Source organism: Malus sylvestris, chromosome 15 (genome assembly GCF_916048215.2).
Source record: "Malus sylvestris chromosome 15, drMalSylv7.2, whole genome shotgun sequence".
NCBI classification, from domain to species: Eukaryota; Viridiplantae; Streptophyta; class Magnoliopsida; order Rosales; family Rosaceae; genus Malus; species Malus sylvestris.
In genome coordinates, this window is record NC_062274.1 from 25,204,171 (window position 1) to 25,228,750 (window position 24,580).

At 36.5% G+C, this 24,580-nt stretch overlaps 3 protein-coding genes and 1 long non-coding RNA gene across 5 annotated transcripts; all 4 read right to left on the reverse strand.

Annotated features, from left to right (window-relative positions):
• Positions 1-1,593: 1,593 nt before the first annotated feature.
• LOC126604863 (peroxidase 10-like) lies at positions 1,594-3,746 on the reverse strand. The gene is made up of 4 exons (XM_050272176.1): positions 3,444-3,746; positions 2,852-3,043; positions 2,516-2,681; positions 1,594-2,201 (listed from the first exon to the last, which is right to left on the reverse strand). The coding sequence occupies exons 1-4, from the start codon at positions 3,654-3,656 to the stop codon at positions 1,786-1,788; spliced, it is 987 nt and encodes a 328-aa protein (XP_050128133.1). The 5' UTR covers positions 3,657-3,746; the 3' UTR covers positions 1,594-1,785.
• Positions 3,747-5,014: 1,268 nt separating this feature from the next.
• LOC126605016 (uncharacterized) lies at positions 5,015-5,735 on the reverse strand. Its single transcript, XR_007616820.1, has 2 exons — positions 5,445-5,735; positions 5,015-5,345 (listed from the first exon to the last, which is right to left on the reverse strand). It is a non-coding gene; the product is annotated as an uncharacterized LOC126605016 (long non-coding RNA).
• A 1,568-nt stretch (positions 5,736-7,303) lies between these two features.
• On the reverse strand, positions 7,304-11,617 carry LOC126601297 (mitogen-activated protein kinase kinase kinase 5-like). Of its 2 annotated transcripts, none has more exons than XM_050267987.1 (10): positions 11,053-11,617; positions 10,063-10,689; positions 9,894-9,981; positions 9,514-9,576; positions 9,254-9,417; positions 8,963-9,038; positions 8,680-8,739; positions 8,476-8,601; positions 7,976-8,185; positions 7,304-7,887 (listed from the first exon to the last, which is right to left on the reverse strand). In XM_050267987.1, exons 1-10 carry the CDS (start codon positions 11,397-11,399, stop codon positions 7,873-7,875), a joined length of 1,776 nt encoding a protein of 591 aa, XP_050123944.1. In that variant the 5' UTR covers positions 11,400-11,617; the 3' UTR covers positions 7,304-7,872. The 2 variants fall into 2 exon arrangements, with proteins under 2 accessions (XP_050123944.1, XP_050123943.1); XM_050267986.1 differs by having other exon boundaries at positions 7,304-7,901.
• Positions 11,618-17,841: 6,224 nt separating this feature from the next.
• LOC126601179 (uncharacterized) lies at positions 17,842-19,359 on the reverse strand. The gene is made up of 3 exons (XM_050267856.1): positions 18,930-19,359; positions 18,687-18,816; positions 17,842-18,325 (listed from the first exon to the last, which is right to left on the reverse strand). The coding sequence occupies exons 1-3, from the start codon at positions 19,320-19,322 to the stop codon at positions 18,099-18,101; spliced, it is 750 nt and encodes a 249-aa protein (XP_050123813.1). The 5' UTR covers positions 19,323-19,359; the 3' UTR covers positions 17,842-18,098.
• Positions 19,360-24,580: the final 5,221 nt, after the last annotated feature.

A 24,580-nucleotide genomic window follows, 5' to 3' on the forward strand; every position in this document is an offset into this window, starting at 1 on the left:
TGTGTGCGCGCTTCTTTGGGTGGCAATGGATCGTGCTCGGGTTTAATCGTATTGTGTTTGTGCTTTAATGTTTATCATGTTTGTGCTACCTCTTGAGTTGACATTTGTCTTATTTTTATAACTACATATTAATAAACAAATTGTGTCAACAAAAATATAGTGAAAAAATTATTCAGTCTTTCATCATAATATTAAAGTTAGGGATAGTAAAGTAAATTTATAAAATAAAATTTGTTTTTTTTTTGTTTAAGCATCACTTACAGTTGATTTTAACGTCTCTGATTAAAAAAATAAAATTAAACATCTTTCCTCTGTCTGCTCTCATGTTCTCTCTCTCCCCCTCTCCTTCAATTTTAAAACAAAAATAAAACATTACACACAATATTTTGTGTGTAGATATATACTAGTTTTTATTTAAAAGAGTGATGTGATATTGTTTACTAAAATGTGGACTGTAGTCTCTATATCATTTCTTATAATATAATAACTTATATTCTTCATCAAAATAATGAGAAAAATTATCATTTTATTGATACGAACTAAGATGCTCTCCGGATTCTCTTTATAAGGATCTCGGGAATCCTCAAATCACATATGTTTATTGTATAGGGATGTGCTATCCACACACCTCATTTTACTTCTCACACACCTCTTGATAATTTATGTTCGTTGATCTTCTTCAATTCATTCGATCTGACGGCCGAAAATTAAAAAGGTGTGTGAGAAGTAAAATGGGGTGTGTGGATATCACACCCCTATTGTATATTATACGGTCAGTTTTCGTCAGGTATTGTTTATATTGAATTTTAAATAAAAAGATTTATAATGATTTCTGACCGCACGATATACGATGAATGGATATGATTGGAGGATCCCAAGATCCTCACAAAGAGAATATGGAAAGGATCCTCATTCTATTTATACAATATTAAGTTAATAGTGCTAATCGTGTTTTAATTATGTACACATCAAGTCATGTATTCATCTTGATATTGAGTGCCGTTTCAAAAATTATCACCTTCACGTGATGATCATATAAACACATAGTAGCTTGTAGCCGTTGATAGGAAAATGTTTCTCAAAGAGAATATTTTCACATATTTTGGATGAGGTTTGGCCCAATTCTTTTTTCTTTTTTTATTATTTTTTTATTTTCACAAATGATTGCAAATGTTAGTATTAGATGGAAGAGGATCGAACCTTCACCATGTGATTGCTTTCTGCTACTATCGTAAAGCGCCATATGCAGTTTGGCCCAATTCCTTTGATTAGTCTTTTTTTTTTCATACCATAGCTTTGAATTGAGTAACGTGTTTTCCCCCACAATTTTTTTTTCTCTATATAGATGCTGACTTATTTTTGGTCTTTGATTATAAAAAGATGAATAAAAACTCACAAGAACATAAATAAGTCGAGTGTGCATAAATCATTTCCTTGTGCTATTTGCATTTTTTCAAAAAGAATATGACCAATTTCAGTTTGACACAACCCGTATAAATTATATATCTTTTTAGAGCGTGAATAACAACTTCTTTTAAAATTTATACCCTTATAGTTTTCTGAAAAACATAGATATATCTTTTACTATTTGGCAAAAACACAAGTTACAAATTGTTTCATCGTTAATCCTTTTATCCGTCTAACTATCAAGCATAACTTTTGCTTACCAACAAGTATATACATAAGCCATAGGATTCTCACTAGAAACTCCTAAACATAAGTTTATGACATTTTCAACATCATACATTTAATACAAACACACTAACATCAATAATGCAGTATACCCTACTTCTTATTCACCACCCTACAATTCTTCCTGATTTCTCCATTGCTTCCTGTGAGTACACCAAGATTGGCCATCTTCACCATCGATGCTCCAAAGTCGTTGTTAAATAGAAATGGAAACTTGCTGTAGCTAAGAACCATGGAAGCAGTTCTATTATCCCCCATAAGCACTTGGTCTGATTGGAGAAGTCCAGAATTGTTGACTAGGGTTTTGTAGTAGATGTTGTCAAACTTGGCTGAAGTGACTGGATCAAAGGGAACCAGATTGGTATCGGAGTCGGCTTGATTAGGGCACACGCTTTGCAGGTTTTGTAAACGTGAAGTGTCCAGTGTTGGGTCAGGTTTGCCAGAGTCATCAAAGTTGAAGAGTCTAGTCTTGAAAGTGAAGCATTGAGCAAACCCAATTGTATGTGCACCTGCATGGAGAAAAAAAATGGTTTATTAAGCTTTGTAGTCATCCAAAATTTTATATATAAAAACGGCCACTATAACAGGGCTCGTCCTAAGATTCCTATGAGCATGTGTGCGACAATAAAGAAAACCCTTAACGTAGGGCAACATTTTGAGTTTAACCGTGAATCCCTATATATAACACTTATCACGGTCAAGTGATCACGTGTTGAGTATCATATGGTGATGATCACTTGTTGAGTGTTATATGGTGATGAGAACATATCTCCATGATGTATAAGAATATCTTTCAGTAGTAGAGATGACATGGGAAGAAAACCTGAGAGCACAACTACATCCTTTAAGTCAAGGCCTTTGGCTGTGAACTTTGCAGTGATGTTTTCCAAGGGCTCAAAGGGTGATGGCAATTGTTTATTAGCAGCATCTTCACTTGCTGTTGTGCCATCTCTACGACCCAAGGGTACTGGCCAATATGGCCCTCCACTCTAGCAAAAAAATAAATATATAAGTGCTAGAATCAGTCACTTACACATACATGAGTTAAGCATGACCATTCATGCGCAACTAATTGTACCATTTTGCAAGAAACAATAGAAAAGATAAACCATGTGGAAATTTTAATTAGTTGGAGTTGTTAAATGAAGAAGGTGCTTACAAAATAAACGGCTGCTCTTGATACAAGAGTGATTATGTCAGTGCAAGAAACAGTGGATGGGCAAGCTTCCTCCACCTTTGACTTGATTGTGTCAATCACCTCAAAACCTCTGGCTGAATTTTTGTTGGGTGCAGCATTTTTCTCCCCTTTAAAACCGCTGGTATCATCAAGTAGCAATGATGCATCACATCCCTACCTCCAACAAAATGGAACAAGTTCAGGTTTCTAGTCAATTTAATTTGGCTCATATGGTAACCACAACTAGTAATCAGGTGATCATGCTTATACTTAATTAGACCAGTTCTTCTCTAGACAAGACGTACGTTTTTTTATTAAAGAATGCACCGACAATGTGGTGCCAATAAGTGGTTCATATTAATACTAGATAACATATCAATAGCAAAACTTATTAATGTAATATCGATACATTACTTGCATTACATATCTCTACGAAATTGTTCTTTAACAAAAAAAAAACGTGTCGCGTAGAGAAAAATTATAATGCTTAGACAAACATAATTATTATGACACTCTAAAAAGGTCATCTTTCACTTTAAATTATATAAGAAATGAGTGAAGCCAAATTAATTACATTAACAAAGCAATCATGGAAGTGAAGCCTCAAAAGTGAGGCCGCAATTCTAGTATCATTTGCAATAGCTGACCAAACTCCAGACTGAACGATCTTGGTCAGGTTGGGACAAGTTGAATCATAGAATTTAAAATCAAGCTGACAGAACATAAGATTAGGGCTTAGGAACAAGAGGCAAAGCAAGGTATTAAGAAAGGAAAGTTTGTGATCCATTTTCTGGAATACGAATATATAAATTCTCTAATTAAGTTGTCAGTAATACTTTGTGACAGTTCAAATGGTACCGAGTAGTGAGTACTTGAGGTATATTTATATAGAGAGTGAGAGTGTCAAAGACAAAGGAAAAGTGCATGAAATTGTGCAGATGCAGTTGATTATGTTATCTGGGGAGAGTGGTAGAGGCACTAGATTGTCTTTTTATTCAGTTGAGTTTGGTAGAACTGCATTTGTGTAATTAATGGGATCAAGAAGGCGGCTAGGTTAGGACTATTTATATTGCTCTAAGTGGTAGGATACTAGGATGATGTATTCTGGTCCTAGAAAAAGAGCATTAGTTCATACTCAAGTTGACTTAAATTTCTTAATATCTTTTTTCTCAATAAATAATCGGATATTTAGAAAGATATTTTTATAGCTGAATAAATATACACTCAACAAAATTTGTCATTGCAAAGAGGCATTGAATTCATGATATAACATATATTGTAGTTAATGTATGTGAGTTAAGCCTGAAATGTCCTCCAAAGGCTAATTAGTAATAAAAATTAAAACTGGGGCTTCATGAAAGTCCAAAGGCATGTTGTGACTCTCTGTTTGGCCTAGATAATCTTTGGTCTAATTGTTGGCTATATGTACTTGAAGGGTTGGAGACATTGTTTCAAAAATCTCCACCCAAAGCCGCCTACTATATGTACTTGAAAGGTTGGAGACACTATTTTAAAGGCGTTAGACGGTTGACCACTATTTTGATTAGTCTCAAGCGTTTGAAAATCAAGAAAGTGCGCCTAGACCCGCCTAGGCATCCGTCTAGGCACGTAAACAGAAAATCGATAACTTTCATTTTTCATTTTATTTTTATAAAAAATGTAAGAGACGTGTTGAATACTTGGATGAACACTCATTCTATGTTTGTTCACCATGTTTTCAATATGTTTTAATATTTTATAATCTACATGTCATTTTATTTTGTAATTTGTGTATTCCAATACAACTGTGTGTTTTTTAAGTATAAATAGACGGTTATTTATACAATATATAATAAATTTACTTAAATCTGCTAAGTCTGCCTAGACTCCCGTCAATACCCCGCTTAGCCGCCTAGGCACTAGGCCCCAATCCACCGCTCGACCAGTGCTTAATGTCTTTTAGATCCTTGCTATCAACTAGTGAAAATAAGCATAAGCGTAGAGAGTGATGGGGGCTATAGTGAAATGGATCTATGGAAGCAGCCAGAAGGAAGAAAAGGGGATTGAACTTTGAAGAGCAAGTATCACCACCCATAATGCTAAGTGGAAATTTGGATTATTACTCAAGTATTGATTAACGTGCTTATTACTTATTGTGACACAATATTTGGTTTAGAAATTTGATCTCCTTAACATTATCTTTATAAATAACCAGAAACTTTTGTCAACATAAATTTAGATTACAATATTAATTCTCTGCAAATAGTGCAACATCTAGATGTTGACAAAAGTGCTGAGAATTATTCGAATTCACAAACACAGACCAAGAACACCAACTACTGTAGATTCCCAATATAGGATAATGTAATAGTACTAAATTACTAATACAACATAATTAAGTTAAGGTCTTAATCTAAATCTCTCATGATTCATCTAACAGAGATTACAGAATAAGTAATCAAAGCAGGTCTCCGTGCAGTCATAAAAGCAGGAACAGCTGCATCCAAACACAAAATTACACAAAAAGTACAAATTACAAGCTAATTAAACCATAAAAGAAAATAAATAATTAACAAGAAATTAATTAGATAATTACCACTCATTGATGACTTTGTCCTGCTCATCTTCTTCTATCTCGAAATTCTTTGTGGAAGCATCTATGGCTTGTGCTGGTGGAGGCTCCATATCTGATCTTCTCCTATCTTCTGAAATACTCTCCATAGAGAGAAAGAGAGGTGGAATAAAAGAAAATGAAAAATAAAAAATAACATATATGATGCACAACGGATTCGTCTTTTTCCTAAATTTTGTAATAAAATATTCTTTCTTTATTTTGATTTGACCAAATGAAAGGAAGAGAGAACCCATATCCTAATTTTAAAGGGCACTATCATGACTGGAATGTTTCATAATGCTTTTATTGATTTTGCTTATTTGCTTTTATACATTTCATAATTAGATTAAAGTAGTGTTATTCATTTTTTTTTATTGTACACATTTTTGTTAATTTTTATACTTTTTTTTCTTTATTTTATTCAATACGAAAATTAACGTGTAAATAATATTATTCTTAAAATATTTTATATTTTATGAATTTTTTGTAAATATATCTTTTAAGTAACTATAATATAAACGGTTACGATAAGTATAAAATTTTGTGGATGGATCACGAAGTGTTGAGCCAGACACTGTATCTAGAGAAATGCAAAAATTAAACAGAAAAGTAAATGGTTATGGAGAGTTGAAGTGGACCACTGCAGGAGTTGATAAGGCCATTTATCTGTGAAACTAATGGTGATTCTGTGCATGCGTTACTTGCACTACCAAAATGTATTTCAAAGGTTTACCTTTTTAAGCTATTTTAGTTACGAGTCGTTTTCATTGATTGATGACTTCATTTTCTTTGTGAATAATGTCTTCAGTTTTTTTTTTTTTTTTTTTTTTTTTTTTTTACACTATATATGCATTATACCAAAAGAATGTAATTTTAGGATATTTCGGGGTATTATGTATTCTGAAGTTTTTAGTCGTTAAATCTTTTGTCAAAGATACATAGGGTACCAAAGAAATTAATTTAAGATCTTTTGGGGTATTATATATTTTGAAGTTTTTAATCCTTAAATCTTTTTGTCAAAGATACATCGATCAACATCTAACGCGTAATATTCTCATAGTATAAAATACTTTAGAGCACCATAAAATCTTTTTTACTAGAAATTGTTTTGGAGATTTTCCATTTGGGAGTGGTTTATGTAGGAAGGACATTATTTCCCTGCTTCCCAGTAACATGCCATCATTTCAACGTGCAAACGTCATATTTGGAAACTGTTTAGTCGTACATATGAATGAAAGGAATTAACAATTCATAATGAGGACGTTACTTGTTACCATAATCATCGATTTGTTTGACACATGAATGATTAAACATCTTTGAGTCAATAAAGTTTTCTAAAGATGAACTTTAGAAGATGATAAAGAGAAAAAACAATTATGATTATGACGTTATCCTATCAAATAATGTCATGTTAAATGAGAAGGAGGAAAGCTGCGAAGGAGGAAGTATTATCTAAGAATCCAAGAATTTAGAAGAATTATAGCATATATTTTTTTTGTTTGTTAAAATCCAAGAATTTTCTGGTGGTTACTAGGATCTTCTTCTTTAATCCACTTTGTTCGGGTTCAACCACCACCCTTCTCTAGTGTAAATTAACATAGGGATATTGCTTGTATTAACAGAGTGCATTTGGAAGCATATTTCATGAGGAGTTGTTTCAAGGTGCAGATGTATCTGTAACTCAGAAGTGCTTATTAACTTTCTTCTCTGCCAACTATAGCCAAAACTGCTTTATTAGAAAAAAACACTTCTAACGTTTCTAAACAAACCAAAAGTATAAAATGAAATTTAAAACAAATTTGCAAAATCAGATACCTTGGAATGCAAACAAAAGCACCAAGTGCAAAAATAATTTGAGCCCTTTGATATATAGACATGTCATTTTTTGAGTCCGCCAAATTATACATGAAGACGAAGTCATCCTTCAGAAGGCCTTGTTAAAAGACTTCTGCTAAAGCTCTAAATTAGTTACTGGTATACAAAAACTGCTTCTAAATTCCCAGGGCAAGATAAACTTCCACCATCGAAAAGGATGGCAGAAAGAACCTACAAAACACTCAATGGCTGCGAGTCACCTACCAGAGTCTCATCCAGCACAGCACACCTACAAGTCAAGAGCCGCTTCTCTGCAGAACTATGGGCAGAAAGGCAGCTATCGTTCCCTTTCCACCAGTCATCTGAAAATGCTATATGTTTCAGCATTGCGGTTGGCACAACGCAGAGCATCTGCAGGAGGGATGTGGTATTTGAATTGCAAACTGTGCTGGAGGAGTTAATGCACACGAAAATGTTGGCCATTTCCACTGGAGAAAAGGCTGGACCCGTCAAGCTTGGCAATCACCAAATTGGGAATGCACTGCTCTGTGATCCAATTATGGCAGGAATCATCAGCGACTGATCAAATTTTCTTTCAAGTTCGATTGGACTATGGGATTTATCCTGTAGACATAACAAAAACTGTAAAAAGAATATATAAACTTTAATAAAACAAGCGGCATGGCATTTGTACTTACCGCGTAATTCATCCCATTAGATGCCTGAGTGCCAGGCGGGACATCCTGCTGCTGCGAGTTTTTTAAGAATCGATGTTCTAATAACATGGCAGCAGTTGGCCTCTCTGCGGGATTTCTTTGGAAGCAGCAGCATAGGAAATCCTTACCCTCAGGTGACAATGTTTCTGGAATTGGTGGTGCATCCTTCATAACTTTAAACATGGCCGCAGCCTGAATTAATAGACAAGAGTTTAGAAAACTGACAGAGGGCTTAAATGCAGAAAGTTATGTATGAAACTCGAACCCAATTATATATTCACAATGTCAACTCTCGAGAGGCAGATGAGCAAAGCTACATGGCAACGAAGAAGCTAAAAAGAAGTTTATGATTTTATCAAACTGTGCGCGAATAGGTAAAAGCATGCAGAAATTAGGGATTTTGACATAAACAATGGAGTAGACCCCTTCAAAGCACAAATTGAAACAAGTTTCATGGTAAAATACAGAAGATACGAGCTTACCCCTTCATACTCACTCCAAGGAGGTTTTCCGGTGAACATTTCAATAATTGTGCAACCCAAGCTCCATATATCTACAGCAAGAGCCAGATCAGAGCTGCTATCTTTATGCATCTCAGCTTGCATCAGCTGCAGGAAGAAATTGTAGCAGTATTAGAGCAGCGCATAACCCCATAGGCTGCCGCATACTAGTTAGCAAAAGATTACCTCTGGAGCCATCCAGTATGGGCTTCCCTTTAGAGAAAGATTTCCTACGTGACCTGAAAGCTACAAAACAAACAAGTTTAAACTATGTCAGACCAAACTTAGATGGTAAAGAATAAATCCCAGAAAGTGATCTGAAACTATAACAATGCGATGACTGTAATGATAGCCTCATGAAACAGTGTGTAGAACCGCCAGATGATTAGATTGAGGAAACCAGCTCAAAATCTCAAAATAACTTAGCCTATTACCCTGCCAAGAGTAAAAAAAAGCTACTAGCACTCACATGTTTTGCCATTCCAAAGTCAGCTAGCTTGACAACTCCATATGAATCAACAAGCAAATTAGCCCCTTTGATGTCCCTATCAACAGAACACAAGATAATATGCAGCCTAATTAACCCCAAGCACAATGCTATAGGCCCTTACACCAAAAACAGTTCTTCCACATTTGACAATGATAAAACTCGCAGTCAGAACTCATTCTTATTTGCTACTCGAATTTAGTCTCACATTCCGTTTTTGTAAGACAAACTTTATGCTGATAATCATACATTTGATTAAGAATGTGATGATACCTGTGTATTGTCTTTGTGCTGTGCAAGTAGGCCAACCCAGAGAGTATATGGCGAGTAAAATTGCGAACAACAGCTTCTGTTATGGCTCCACAATGTTCATGGACATATTTGTCAATAGAACCAGGATGGACAAACTCCAGATATATATAAAATCGATCATCAACCTGCATATACGAAAGTATGGTGTGATTTGTTTTAGGCAACTCCAACGGACAAACATGAGCCTGGATGCCTAAACATGCATGTAACACATTACTCACTATTTCGCTTCCATAATACTGCACAATATTAGGATGCTTCAGCTGGCTGAGAACTTTGATTTCCTGATTAAAAAAGAAAAGGTTTACAGAAAAGGAGTAAGAAACACTGACATTGTAACATAATACATCACTCAATACACCTGAAGAACCAGAACAACATAGTCCACCAAAATATATTACATGAAAAATTATTTTGCCCCGATCTCAGTCCACAATGTACTTTTAAATTTTCGTTTTCTATGAGAGATCAAAAAGCTGAAAGCCGCCATACTGGATGCTGAATCGCTGATGCAGTGATACTCCAGAGGTTAAACAGGTAAATTAGAGAAAAGCTTATGTGATGTGTTACATTCGTAGAACAAAGTGAGAGTGATGATAACCTGCTGTAGCTGCTTTATACACTCTGCAGATTTTGGGTCCTCAGGAAATAACTCGACTTCTTTCACTGCACATAAAGCTCCAGTTTCTCTGTTACAAATGAAAAACCTTCATCAGCATTTAGCAAAGCAAATAGAAACTATGATCTGCTGTTTATGGAACTGTATATACCTATTGGTAGCAACATAAACACTTCCAAACGTGCCACGCCCAATAAGCTTTCCCTTTTGCCATTGTCCTTTCACTGGCTGGGACTCCGGTTTAGGTGTGGGTATAGCGTGTGGTGAAGGTAGGCTAAGACTTGCTCCAGGAGGCAGAGGCAATGGATGGACTTCAGCATAACCATTGACCTCACGCCGCGCAGTGGAGACTTCAATTGATAATCTGGGAGGCAATGGCGATGTTGAGCCTGGTGGGATTTTGACATTTCGGCAGGGACTTCTATTTGATGGACTTTGTATAGGGGAATTATCATTACTCTGGGTGGAGTATTCCGACAAGGAAGGGGGAGGGAGCGCAGAAGTCATATCGCAAGTGGGCATCTCGGGGGCAGACCAGCCTTGATTTCCCACAGGAACAAGGTGTGGGAGAAGATCACCAGCACTGGGACTGTGTGGGCTGAATGTAGGACTCGAAAAAGGACTAGCAGGTGCGCTCCAAATACGATTTGGAACTTCAAGCCCGAAGTCAGTATGATAGCTCTCTAAACCATTCCTACCTTGATTCCTCCTCGTAGACCTTGACCTTGATTCAAAACAATTCTCGTTATTTTTTCGCGCTTCCCGGCCACCAAACACACTGAAAATGCAAGACATATACGTTAATAAACAATGCATATGTGCAAATGAAGGAATTCAAAGGCCAAATCTGCAACAAACAATGCAAAATCTGACAAACATGGAAATGTTGGTGCAATCAAAATCACAAACCCCTATCTTTTTCGATTCTTAATTTGAGCATGTAATTAAAATCCACTAATCGTTTTGGTTTTCGAAATCCAGTAATAGTATCATTTTTTTTTTTTTTCAATTTTTTGTTTTCTCTAGAACTAAACAATATGAAAAGAAATTATAAATTTTTCTTGTCAAGAAAAAACAAATTATACGCAATATGAATCAAAGAGACGGCAATCTACAATCGCCGAAACTGCATCCGGAGCACCTCTCTTTCCATCGTGAATCCGCTGCCAATTCCGGCAAAGGCAGCGGCTGAGGAGTCCCGGCCGCGGACGTGGTTTCCGGAAGCGACGAACTCGAACCCGAGCATTTATGACTATTCACGGCTCCACCTCCCCCGTCCTGGTCTCCGCCGCCAGTACAGATCAAAAGCTGCTTCCTCTGTCGGGTGAGCTTCCTCCTCGACCGGAAAATCCACCCTCTCTCGTCATCGCTGGTCTTCTTTTTAGGCGACTCCCCGTTTGCCGATCTGAACGGCGAAGACGACGATGCCGACGAGGAGGAAGAAGAAGAGAAGGTAATGTTAGACAGCCAACCCATGGTGGAAACCATTCATGATCGTCGCAATCACAAACCCTAACAAATTTGGATATCGATTGCGGGAAGGCCTAGGAGGTCCAGGAGAACAAGATCCATGAGCGGCCTGGATCTTCGTCGAGAGACCTGCAGGCCATGAATGAATTCCCCGGGACGGTGTCGTTAACTCGTTTATTTTCTTTTCACAACGCGGTTTAGAAAATGGGTACGGCTCTCGCCATTTTTGAGAAATTGAGAGGTCCATATTATTGTTCTCTGTTTTCTCTCTAACCATGTTTGAACAACGCGCCCGCGCTTGGTTTTTCGTTTTTCTTGTGTCCCGGCCGTTAATTCTGTTATTTTTATTTCAAATTTATACATCTATTTTTTTTTTTTAATTTGATGATAAGTATGGATAACTACCCAACCTTTGACTCTAAATTACTCTTAACATTTTAACTATACTATGGAAATACCTACGGTTTTGTAAATCAGATATTCATTGGATCTCCAATATTAAGTAATGACATTCCAACGTTAAGTGATAACATAGACGTATAAATTAAAAATTCGAGCATCCAATTCAATATACTTGTCAATGTCATTAATTCAGGCTCCAGTGACCTAACATATGTCCATTAAGTAGTTTGGTTAAAATGTTTTAAAAGGTTTAGACTAATTTAGAATCACCCTATAAGATTGGGTGTAGGGAGAGTCCAACAAATGTCCGTGAGCGATCCATATTCTGCGATTTACGTAACTGATACCACAGAGAAAATTAAGAACAAGGTACATAAGAATTTTCTGTTGCTATGTATCTGTAAGTTTATAAGTTTGTACAACATTTCTATTTACCTAAGACTCTCTCTTCAAATTGCTGCATGTCTTCATTTTACGTGCAGATAAACAGGCATGCCGCATGCATTATCTGGTGGACAAAAATTTCCAGAGGATCAGAAAAAGTTTGGAGCAAATCGGGGGGTATTTGGAGCAAGAAAATCTTAATCTACTCATCCGTCTGCAGTTGCATGGAAATTTGATGTTTCATGTCTTGTAAGATTTGTTTGTCAGTAGTTGGTGCCTTGTAACTCAAGGAATAATTGTACCTCGTGGACAATACATTGTGCAGGTAGATATACCATTCAAATATATCAGTTTCTTCCTAGAGGACTGTTTGGACCCAAATTTACACTATCGGCCCGTGCAATCAAGGCCTTTGAGTGAGCATAGTTCCCAACCTTCAGATGAAAAGTGAAGATAATTTTGTTATTGTTACAAGATAATATGATCATTTTTATGATAATAATTATCTTTTAATGTGAATTATCTTGACTTTTCCTTATCTGAGATAAATGGGATGCAAACTATATCTGTGATCTGGAAGTAAACAACACAGTTTGAGTTGGGACTCTTATCACGTGGCATGGTTGGGATGTAAGGGTCATGATAGGCTTTAGCCTACAGATGGGATAATGAAATGGTGATGTGATGTGGCAGAAGGTTAGCTTACATGCATGAATAAAGATTACAAGGAAAACTAATGAAAAATGCTTGAAAACTTTAAGTTTTAATGATAAGAACAAAATAAATGGTAAAGTGAATAGTATCTGTTGAGCAAAAATTGTACACAATATGTAAAATAATTCACTTGACACAATTTCACCCTCGTTCATTTCTTGAAGAGGGTTTTATTAATTCGAGTTCAACCCATTCTAGGCTATGCGCCTATTAATTACAACCCTTCCTTTGGGAAAGGAATACCCTTTGATTCTAATATGAATAAATCGTAACTTGGGGATTTGAGTGTTTATTTGATTTTGTGACTGCACCTAGGTAGAGCCCTAGATTGCTTATGTACCCTCGTTGAGGGATCAAGTCGCTCATAGTTCCTTGGTATTTGGTACTTGTTTGATTGTGATGCCTTGTTGCAGTTTTAGCTCGTGCGGGCGAGGATTTTAAGCCATTGGAGCATTAATGCCTTGTGCAGTTTTAGCTCAGGCAAGGACTTTAAGCCATTGGAGCATTTAATGCCTTGTGCAGTTTTAGCTCATGCGGGCGAGGACTAATTGACTTTCTTTATGGCTTCGTGCCATTTGTAACGGCTTTATGCTATTTGTAGCGGTTTTATGCTATTTGTAGCGGTTTTGTCATTTGATGTTTGATGTGGCTTTGTACCATTTGTAGAAGCTTCATGCCATTTGAATTTTAACACGGCTTTATGCCCTTTGATACTTGATACGGCTTCGTGCCATTTGATATTTTGACTTTTCCTCAGCTTCGTGCCTCTTGTATACTTCAACTTTGGAGCAGCTTTGTGCCGTTAAATAAAATTTTGATGGACATTCTTTGATGAATAATCAATCAAACTTGTAAAAGTGAGTTTGGATCAATGTATTGAACCTCTCTTTTTATAGAGCCGTTTTCCATGGTGGGATTTTAATTTTCCATAATTTTTTGCCTACACCTTCCTTCCTTTCATATGCTTGTAATTGAGTACAAGTCAGTGATCATGCCTATTGATTTAGTGATGGGCATTTTAAGAGTTTTTCGTGTGGTGAGATTCATCCCACATGGTTTGGGAAAGGTTGATCAACATAAATTGGTCTGGTGCATTTTCTTTAAGGGTCCCACGCAAGCAACATTCTCAATTAATTTGAGAATTTTGTTCACATCAAACTTCTTGTTTCTTCCCCTTTTTTATGTACTTTTCTTTTGAATTTTCAACCCCATTTAACATGGAGCTTTGAACCCACTTTGAATTTTCAAGCCTTCTGACAACAAGCTTTACTCCTCCTTTTTTTTATGTGACTTTAAAGCTTTTAAGTTCAACCACTCCTCTTCTTCTCCACGTGAGCAAACTCCACGTGAGGTGCAGATTTTATTCACCATTTCTCTCACCTTGCGAGATGGCTTTACAAATCATTTTTTTTTCCAGTTCCAACACACGGTGCTCTTCCATCAGAAACCAAAGGCAGTTCCACAATATTTGAGCTCCCGTTGATTTTGCCATGTTTTTTTTTTAATTCCTTTTGGGTTTGTCAGCCGTAGGTTTCCAAACGAAGATGGGTAAGTTTGGTGGAATTCAAATGCTTTTGAATTGTTCTATTTTATCTTCTTTTCCCCTTAAACCGTAGAGACCTTTTTATGCAGGCTACGGGCTCTCTTTTCTTTTTGCCGCACTAGTTTGCTTGTGTGTTTCCTTTGTGGATCGAAAACTCAAAACGAAGAGGGGGAAAAAATCAAGCAGGTTACCCATTTTCATCTTGTCTTCATGCCTGACACTAACTGGGCTACATAGTAGCACAGCAAGTCTTTTCTTTTACATTATGTAATAAAACAAGGCAAAGCACCATTTTTTTTATAAATGCCTTTTCCGACTTTAAGTTCCCTTGCTTTTCTCCTTTACCCTTTTTTTTTACTTGTTTTTCCTCTGCAAACCTTATTGTCCATTTTTTTCTTATCCTTCGAACGCCCAACACAAAAGACTTTGGGTGGAACTCTTGAACAATACATTCTCTTCTTTTCCCTTTTGTCTAGTAGTATCTGTTAATTTTTCTCACTTTTCCTTTTTGAGTTTTAATCTCTTTTCCTTTTTGTACTTTGTCTCCTACTTTGAATTTAACTTTTGCCCAACATTTGACAATAGTTTGCTCATCTTGTGCCACGTGCTAAGCTTTTTGAAAACAAGCACTTTCTTTTGAGGCTACTGCTTCCTGCATGGATTTGTCCTCGCGAGAGAAAAACCGGTCTTCGACTACAGTCGCGAAACCTTTTTGCTTGCTGGAGATTTTTTCTTCCAATTCCTAATTTAAATAAGCATTTGAATGAAACTTGGTCAGCGACAACCAGCGCCCATTCTTCTTTGGCTGGGTATCATTTCTTCGAGTTTCTTGTCTTAATGAAGAACACCAAGGGCTTTTGAAGATGACCACGGATAGCATATGCACCGTCTTCTTTTCCGCTAGCGACTTAGACAACAGCTCGCACCATTTTTGACGCATTGTGCAGGCATAACACAGCCTTTCCTTCCAAAGTGGTAGCAGCTTTTTTCTTCTTGACTTCCAGACAACGACGACGGGGTCAGAGCACTTAGATTTGATTGGAACTTCACGGGGTGGTTTAGACCACCCCGAAGAAATTCATGGGACTAACTGCAACGGCACGGACTGCACCTTTTTCTTCTCGGTATAGACAAATTTGATAGGCAGAGAGGTCACGGCATGGTTTCAAAGTCATTTTGGGCTTCCGTTTAACGTCCGTGATGGTGCTACAAATGTCTTCACTGATGGTGAAAGGAAGGCGTGGTAGATTTCCAGAGGCCTACAACTTTATTCTTTAGTTCGAAATCGCCGTGATGGATGCCGTGACTTGGGAGAGAGAGAGAGAGCGACAAAGAGCGGTGCACTTTAAATGCTTTGTTGCTTTCCTTTGCTATGTATCCGCTTCTCTGTTTGCTCTTGTCTCCTTGAATTTCCACAATAGTTCACCTCTTTGATTTCTTTCTTGATTTCTACAGAGTCTCTTCTCCTTTCCGTTTTTCCCCTCTTGCACTGCAACTAGTACTTATTTATAGGCATGGTTGGAAGGCTCTGGAGTTTTTATGTGGGGGAGTAGAGGCCTCCACTTTCCCTTAACTTCTCCCACTATCTGTGCAGCAATCTTCCATGACTGCAACCTTCCCACGTTTTGCAGAAAATGAGGAGTTTTTGCTCCACGTTTCTTCTTCCCGTTTTTGTCGACTTGGGTCTTCCAAGTCTGAGATGTGCTACCTTTCCTTTGTCTTTTGAAAAGTTTGTTTGTTTGCAAACTTCTCTTTAATTTTTTTTTTATTATTTTTTTTGTTCAACAGTATCATGATTGACTTTTTAGTGTAAAAATGTGGTTTTTCGTTAAAATGAACAGTACCGCAGGCTTTTCATTAAAACTCCCAAGATTATAAAGTGATGGTGGGATCGAATATTCTTGGCATCCTGCCAAGGATCTTGTCAAATGGCATCACATGAAGGAATTGAAAATAAAGATTGGATTGCATGCACGTGGCTACAAGCTAAAGCCCAAATGGCGTGATGGTAATCCATGGGGTTATTAAAAGATATTCTTAGGAATATTATTGGCAGCTTTCATACTTCTCGAAATGCAATGTGGTCATTAAACATACAAGCTCTATAAATACAAGACGGACCGCGATGAGAAGGCCCCTTCCAATTCAACACACAAACTGCCCTACACAAATTCTCAATCTATGCGAAACCTCTCAACAACCTTGAGATTTTTATTTTCTTTTTCTGCCAACACATCTTCAGTTTGGATAAACAGCACTGTGAAGGCAACCGGCGAACACCTTCAGTTTGGAGAAACAGCATTGTTGCCATAAAATCAGCTGACCACGGAGCACCTTCAGTTTGGATAAACAACATTGTTGTCGTAGAATCAGCCGACTGCGGAGCACCTTCAGTTTGGATAAACAGCACTCGTCGAGGGCGACTGGTTATCTATCCAAGTCTCGGTCGAGAAGGGTTTTCGAGTCCTTATTAGCAGAGGTCATCTCATTAGCTTTTTCGGCAAGGTGAGGTGTTACAGTTTACTAGGGCTTGGCACATTGAACGCCGAGTTCTTTTATGATTGGATACTCACAAATAAGTTTTAGAGTTCGGCATTCCGACGGCCAAACCACATTTACCATCGACATATATCTGTTTTGAGTATTTGTGCCCCTGTACTCTGGTGTCGATTCGGCGTGCTTATACCCTTACAAATATAACCACTATGACCGAATCCGGCGTCGACAATTTGTGAACTTCGCAAAATTAGCAGCCTTGTCTTCAGGCTCTAGAACCCAAAGGCCGAGACGTGTTCCTTCTTTGGCCATAGTCGCAAGATCGAGAAGTCAGTCGCGCACTCAACGCAACATCAACACATTTTACTCCTCAGCTGACGAGTTGGCACACCTCGCATCAACTGAAGGACGTAGTTAACTCATTAGTTACCTGACATGCGCGCCATATAGGCTTGGTAGTTTTTAGGGTCAACAAGGATGATGCTAAACTCGATGATATGCAAAAGGTGAGACGGTTGATATATTTTTGTATTAGCAGTACAATCTATGCATGTGTTACGTTGTTTGCTAATTCACTTCGGGTGCTTCTGAGGAACAGAAAATGGTTCAGATTCAGAAGGCATGATGAGTGGTGATGTGAAGGAGCTGCTTAGTGAAGTTTTAACGGAAATAGTAGGATGACATAATTGGGCTGAGGAGATGGTGGATGCTTTTAAGGCAGTGAGGCCGTTCCCGGAAATGTTCGACTGAAGTGGTGAGGCTGTAGTCTGCAGGCACATCCATGAATATCATCACTAGCTTATTAGTTTAATTGAAGGCTTGTATAACATTGACAACTTGCTTAGAATTAGATGGAGCTAATTACGCATTTGTTACGGTGTTAACTACGACGAGATCCACATGTATGCGACAATTATAATGTAATCTTTGCTTAACATCAGGCATGTTCTGATAACCATTATAATAAAAGCACAGATGTAACAAAAATTGAGAGTGCTACAACAAAATCCAGCTGATTATGATCTAAACAATCACGATTGTTTTACAACTTGAGAATCACACAGCATATGGCGGTGGGCAAATCTGTAACTTAGGATAAATCAAAGACTTATTGAACTTGTTGCTTCTACTCGTGATTCATGTCAATGCAGGAAAGCCGTAAACCTGTGCTTTGGTGACTAAACTCGTGCAGATTCTGGGTTGTCCAAATTTGTTGCGACTATCTTACATATGGGCATGGTTTCGTTCTTACTTAGAAGCTTCATGGAAGGATGAACCTCAACATCCGGAACGAACACCCTATCTCCTATATCTAGATCGCTGACATCCACCTCAATCTTTGTAGGAATGTGCTCAGCTGGTCCCAGGTACGTTAGGCTAGTTCTAATTTTGTTCAGATGGCCACCTGTTTTGGCACGAACAAGTCACAATCAGTGCACTGTCACATAGCCTCATACTTAATCAACACAAATCAGTCTTTAAAGAAGGCATGAAAACAACATGATGCGTCAAATAGGGACTCCGATAGTAACAAGCTTTTAAACATTTTACATGCACCGTTGTCATACAACGCGTAGAAGCAGCTGCAATTCTGTTTTCAAGACGTAACCGCTATAGTATAGATGCACAGAGGATAGAAAGAAGAGCCTTCAAAGCAAAGCAATGTACCACATCCATAACCAAAATTTCCTATCTTCCTAAAGCTTCTGTTTACCAAAGAAACGAAACAACCCTAACAATGTGCAACCAAAGAAAATCAAATTTACCTTTCTTGAGACCAGGACAAACATCTTCACCTTTGAAAACAACAGGGACGTCAACTTTCAGCTCCGAGCCCTCATCCGCCCAAACAAACACCAAATTCAGAATCTTCCCACTCTCTTCGTCCCTATGAATCTACACAAAATCACAAAAACCCAAATTTTAAATAACTCAGAAATTTTCAATTTTTTTTCTATATTATTGGAAATTGTATCGAATTATAATGGATGAAGAAAATGAGAAATTGCCTTGATGGGTATGACATTTCCGGATTCGAGCAAATCCGATGACCCGGACCCGGCTCGGATCTGGAGGGGGAACCGAGTGGAGCAGAAAAATGGGAGTTCTACGGACTTGAGAATGGCCTGAATCTGCTTCCTTTCGGTGGTCAGCAGGTGCTTCCTGGACACCGGACGAGCGGCGGCGCTGGTAGGATTTAGCTGCTGAGAGAACACGACGGCTGGGATTCGACCTTGAGCTCTGTCTTTGACGGAGACTCTGTTTCCAGTGACTTCTCGAGGGATGGCTTGGATCGTGTGGTACATAGCCGCGAAGGATGAGAATGGAGGTTGGGGTCCGGAGCTGGGGTTTTGCAGAACCGCGCGGATGTTGCTGCCGGCTGCGCGCCACCGATTGGCCATTTTTTCGGGTGGTTAATTTTGGTCTCTGCATTTTTCCGCCGAGGGTTTTGTGTTTAGTTTTGGGGTTTAAGGGTCTGGGCCTCTGGGGAGAGGTGAACTTCGACTTATCAGAGTAATGGGCTCATTGAATAATGGACTAGGCCTTTAACTTCCCTATTTGTTCTTCTGTCAAGCCCAATGTTCAAAGGCAATTTTCTTATACCACATGGTCATTTACTCTTTTATATAAAAGTTAAAAGTTATCTAGACAATATATACCTACCACTTCTTTGATAGAGGAAAATGGTTTTAGTTTAACTGTGGCACCGACACATGATGTTATCAATTTATATGTTATTATATGACTAGAGATACTTTCTTAATCGAAGGCATATTAACATTAAATATATAATATGTGTAGAACTAGTTGTGGTGAGAGGCATATGAGTAATGACATCATTGAGGAAGGATTAGGGAGTTTAGTTCGCACACCAATTTTAAGTCTGTCACACACACTTTGTTGTTTCTGGCTATCAAATCAAACGAAAACAATAAACATAATTAAACAGGAGTGTGTATAAGGAGAAAATAGTATGTGTTCATCAATTCCCATGTTGCTACAAATTTGGAATCTCTTGGGACAATTTGGATATAGTGGGGATAAGTACTAATTCAACCAAAAGCTAGCTAGCTATTTCAAATTGCTAACTATGTCTCATTGTCTCAAGAACATTTGAATAAGCACCCACCAGAACACTTTCCAAATTCCCTACAAAACTATTCCTTTAATAGTGCAAATAATAACAGATGCTGCAATGGCAACGCAGCAGCTAACTTTTGTTTTTGGTCGAACCCTCGATCCCCAGTCTTTTTATACGTCGAAAACATTGCTCTTTCACACTCATGCCCATCGAAGGAACCTTATTAGGTCCTCAACCTTTTCGTATATACAATAATAAACTACTACTTTTCCTCTTATATTTTAGCCTTGTAAAGTCACTAAATCGAATCGAGAAGAGGAGAAAACCGATGATTCTAGAGTACACTATACATTGAGGTTTGTCTTCGATAGTCCAACTTACAAAATAATTCAACTATTAAACAATATTCATTATTTGATTTCTTAAAGTCAATCACCATTTATTTTTTTGAACTATTTAGTTGTCTAATCCCGTACTGTCGAACAAAAATTATTATTCGTCGATATATATATATATATATAAAATAAAAAGGATTTGGCATTAAGTTTGGTGAATGGTGACACAAGAATATTCACACATATCTGGTAATATGTTGCATACTAAAACCTAACTAAGAAGTGATAGGCATTTCATGTCAAATCCATGCAGGTGATAAAGCTGTCACCCTTGGGCCCTGGGCCACCGGCCCAAAACAGTAAAAAAAGTCAACAGAAAAAAGGCAGGGTACAGCAAAAGAGATTGAGAAGAATAAGCAATAAAAAATATTGTAAATGAAATTCTCTAAAATTTGGAAAAAGCTTGAGACAAATTGGTTGATAGGGATGCAGGGCAGATCTATCCCACAAAGTCCTCCCTCTCCTACCGTCCTATACAAGTTCAGGTGCGTGTGTGATCTTGACATAAGACTTACATAAAACGGATTAATTGTTATATTGTATTTTATTTAATAATGTATTATCAAGTTTAAATTTTTTTCAACATAACAATGTATTATTGATTAAAGACATTATTGTTAATGTAAGTTATTTTCGTGATCTCAATTCTTGAGAGATGGGACCACCAACTTGTGCGTGTGTGTATTTACATGATTATATTATTTATACATCCCCACCACACGCCCGTACCTTTTTCTCTTTTTTATTTTTGGAATTTTCTCTGTCCTTTCATATTCCAGATTGCAAATCATTCCGTGGACTCATGGACCAGGAAAAGTTTTTGTGATGTGATGATATATGCTTAGCCGCATTCGATGGTTTTGTTTTTTAACTAACGATATAATTATTATATTAATTCATCAAAATTATGTAGAAGAATGCAAATTTGATGCGAAAGAATACATTATTTTAGCCAATTTAACGAAATTCATATTTTTATTGAGTTTCCTTTGTTTACTCTCGTAGATTACAGAGTTAAGGAATCATCTTATTTTGATATTAGATTATAAATACGGCATATATACTTGATTAATTTTTTTTTTATTAACGATAGATGTGAAAGCATAACATATTAAGTAAAAGAATTCATAAATTACATGTTATCAATGTGAGGCATAGCAAAACAAAATAGTGAGTAGCACCATACCCTTGACTACCATTACAACAATTTCGAAGAAAAACTTTTCATTTTTTGTTGTCTACAACTATGGATTTTTTTTTAATGTTAAAAGCAAACTACACTTGCAATACCAAATGCAAAAATTAGACTTAGACTAACTTAACTTGCAACACCAAAAACAAGTCGAGCAATGATGCTCCGAAGGTCCACATTTTGAGAACATGTGAGGACCTTTTCATATAAGAGTGAGGATCCTGGCCGGATCCTCTTTGTGAGGATCTCGGGAATCCTCAAATTACATCTGTTTATCGTATATCGTGTGGTTATAAATTATTGTAAATTCTTTTATTTAAAATTGAATTTAAATAGTATCTAACGAAAACTGACCGCACGATATACAATGAACGGATGTGATTGGAGGCTTCGGAGAGGATCTCACTCTTCATATAAATCCTTCTATCTAAGGGTAAATAACTGATTAAAGAAGAAGAGGTTCTTGCCTGCTTGATTTCCATGATTTCTTATCTCTCTATCTTCCCCCAAATCTTAGGTTTTTTGTTTGTTTGTCACGTGGTCTACTGGATTGTTGGCATGTAACTAGATTTTTATTTAGTTTGCTTTTGAAATTTAACTTGGGTTCGATCAATTTACAGAAGAGGACAATGACTGTTAATCAACATGTGTTGTTGGCATGATCGTTAGAGAGTTTTTGTTTTGGAGAAATGGCATGGCATCATTTTCATCTACATGTGTTGATGTGATAACACAATGGTTAACAAATGCATGTGCAACTTAATAGCATTAGTTCGCCAAAAAAAAAAAAAACTTAATAGCATTAAGAAAACAATTACTGTTAATCTTTATTTTATGTGACCGTACGTACATGTGAAAACAATGGCTACTACATATATATATTACACGTCTTATACGAGGCCTTGTATGAGTATCACGGCCCAACATTACTCGTTTTCAAGTAGAAAGAGATTTACAGGTATTCAATCAATGTCATCTCTCGTTTCCTTTATAATATATGCATTATCATTTGGGCTCGTTAGAAAATATTTTTATAATGACTGAAAAACGCTTTTAGAGAAAATGTTTTTGGGTTTTAAAAGCATTTGAAGTTATTCACCGGTTATGTGCTTCGTGCAAAAACCAATTCAAGTGTTTTTTTGATAATTTACTTACATTTTTATTAAAAATTAGTTTAAAAAACAATTGTTCAAAAACGCTTTTGATTAATATAGAAGTACTTCTAAACAAACCCTATATGTCTGTAAAGATCCTGGAAGATCATTTCTCTAATTCTCCTTTTGTCAAAAAGAAGAAAAATATATATTTGATTATGAGAAAATCAAATTTTGGATCCAGATATATGATGTCATACAGCGATCATCACTACGAACGAAGCGTACACACTACAAATCAGAAAGATACAAAGATATATTAAATAATATATGTAATGTTAGACTCAATGGCTAAGCTTTAGTAATCTACAAATAAATTAATATTTTGGTTATGCTTTCATTCCACACGAAAAGGATTTGGAAGAATTAAAAAAAGATTTGATTTGTCGTTTAAGAAGAATTAAAAAGATGAAAAGTAGGAAATAAAAGACAAAAATAGAGAAAATCTGATCACTTATTTTATAAAGGAAATGAATTAGGTTAATATGTGAGCACGCAATTGCTTAACAAGACACAACATATCATGATTTACAGTACAAAAATATAATACGTGACGTTTTGTGTTAATAAAATAAACATTAACATAGCAGTGTACCGTATACCTCAGTCCTTCGAAGTTCAGTGGTACGTACGTACTGGTCGCACCACCACCACCTCTCCTCTTCTTCCCTCCCTCCCTTCCTTTTGTCTCCCTCTTGGTGGGCCCCACTCATTAATCTTCTCGTCACGTTTACTTAACTTCTGACGTCCTTTGTAGTTCATACCACGTTGATGAAAATCCGTTACCAATTTCTCTATATACATACACTACTACAATATTAGCTTTAGGTGGCGGATGATGGTGGCGAATATTAGAAAATATTGTCGGATATATTATATCCGACACATCATTTAATTACTGGCGGATATTAGAAAAATCTTGTCGGATATATCCGACATAAATTCCTGGCGGATATTTAATGGCGGATATCAAGAAAATACTGACGGATATTTATTGGCGGATATTTTTTAATCTTTTTTTAAAATATTTTTTACATATTTTGGCGGTTTTTAAGTTAATGGTGGCGGTTATAACTGACAAAAATTGACTATTTTATTATTTTACTTTATGGCTGTTATTATTTTAGTATTCTGGCGGTTATAACTGACATAAATGAAAATTTTATTATTTTAAAATGTTATATTGATTAAAAATAAATAAATAAACACTTTTTTTTTTTTTTTAAAATTCACTCATGACCCTAAAGTCTAATGAACCCAATTCCCACAAGCCATAAATTTTCTAAGAGAATAATAACAACATACTACAATCTAAAGCTCTATCATTTTTGTAATAAGGATTATGCTCCCTCACAGGCAAACAACAAGATACAAAGAAATTTAAACAACTTTTTCCAATGGGTCACAATGCACATTGTTTGGCGCATAAACATACATGAACATCTGGTGTACTTTATCATGTCTGATTTTATTATTTTAAAATGTTATATTGATTAAAAATAAATAAACACATGTTTTAAATGTTATATTTTTTGCGATTTTTTACACATGCTATCTCATAGTATATACGAACATATTTGACGGTTGAATTGTTGAAACTAGTTTCGTAGAATGCATATCCTATCAAATTGATAGATTTAACAAACACTTAAGAGTTAATGTTATACTTCCATTAAGTATAAAATAAGATTTATCCACTAGTGTAAATATTTTAAATTGAAGATCGAATTCATTCATTGCATTCTTATAGGGTCGAGGAGTGTAGCTATAAAAAATCTTTAAAATCGAAGCTAAAATAACCGTTAAATTGTGATTTTTCGTTTATAACCGTCGAAAC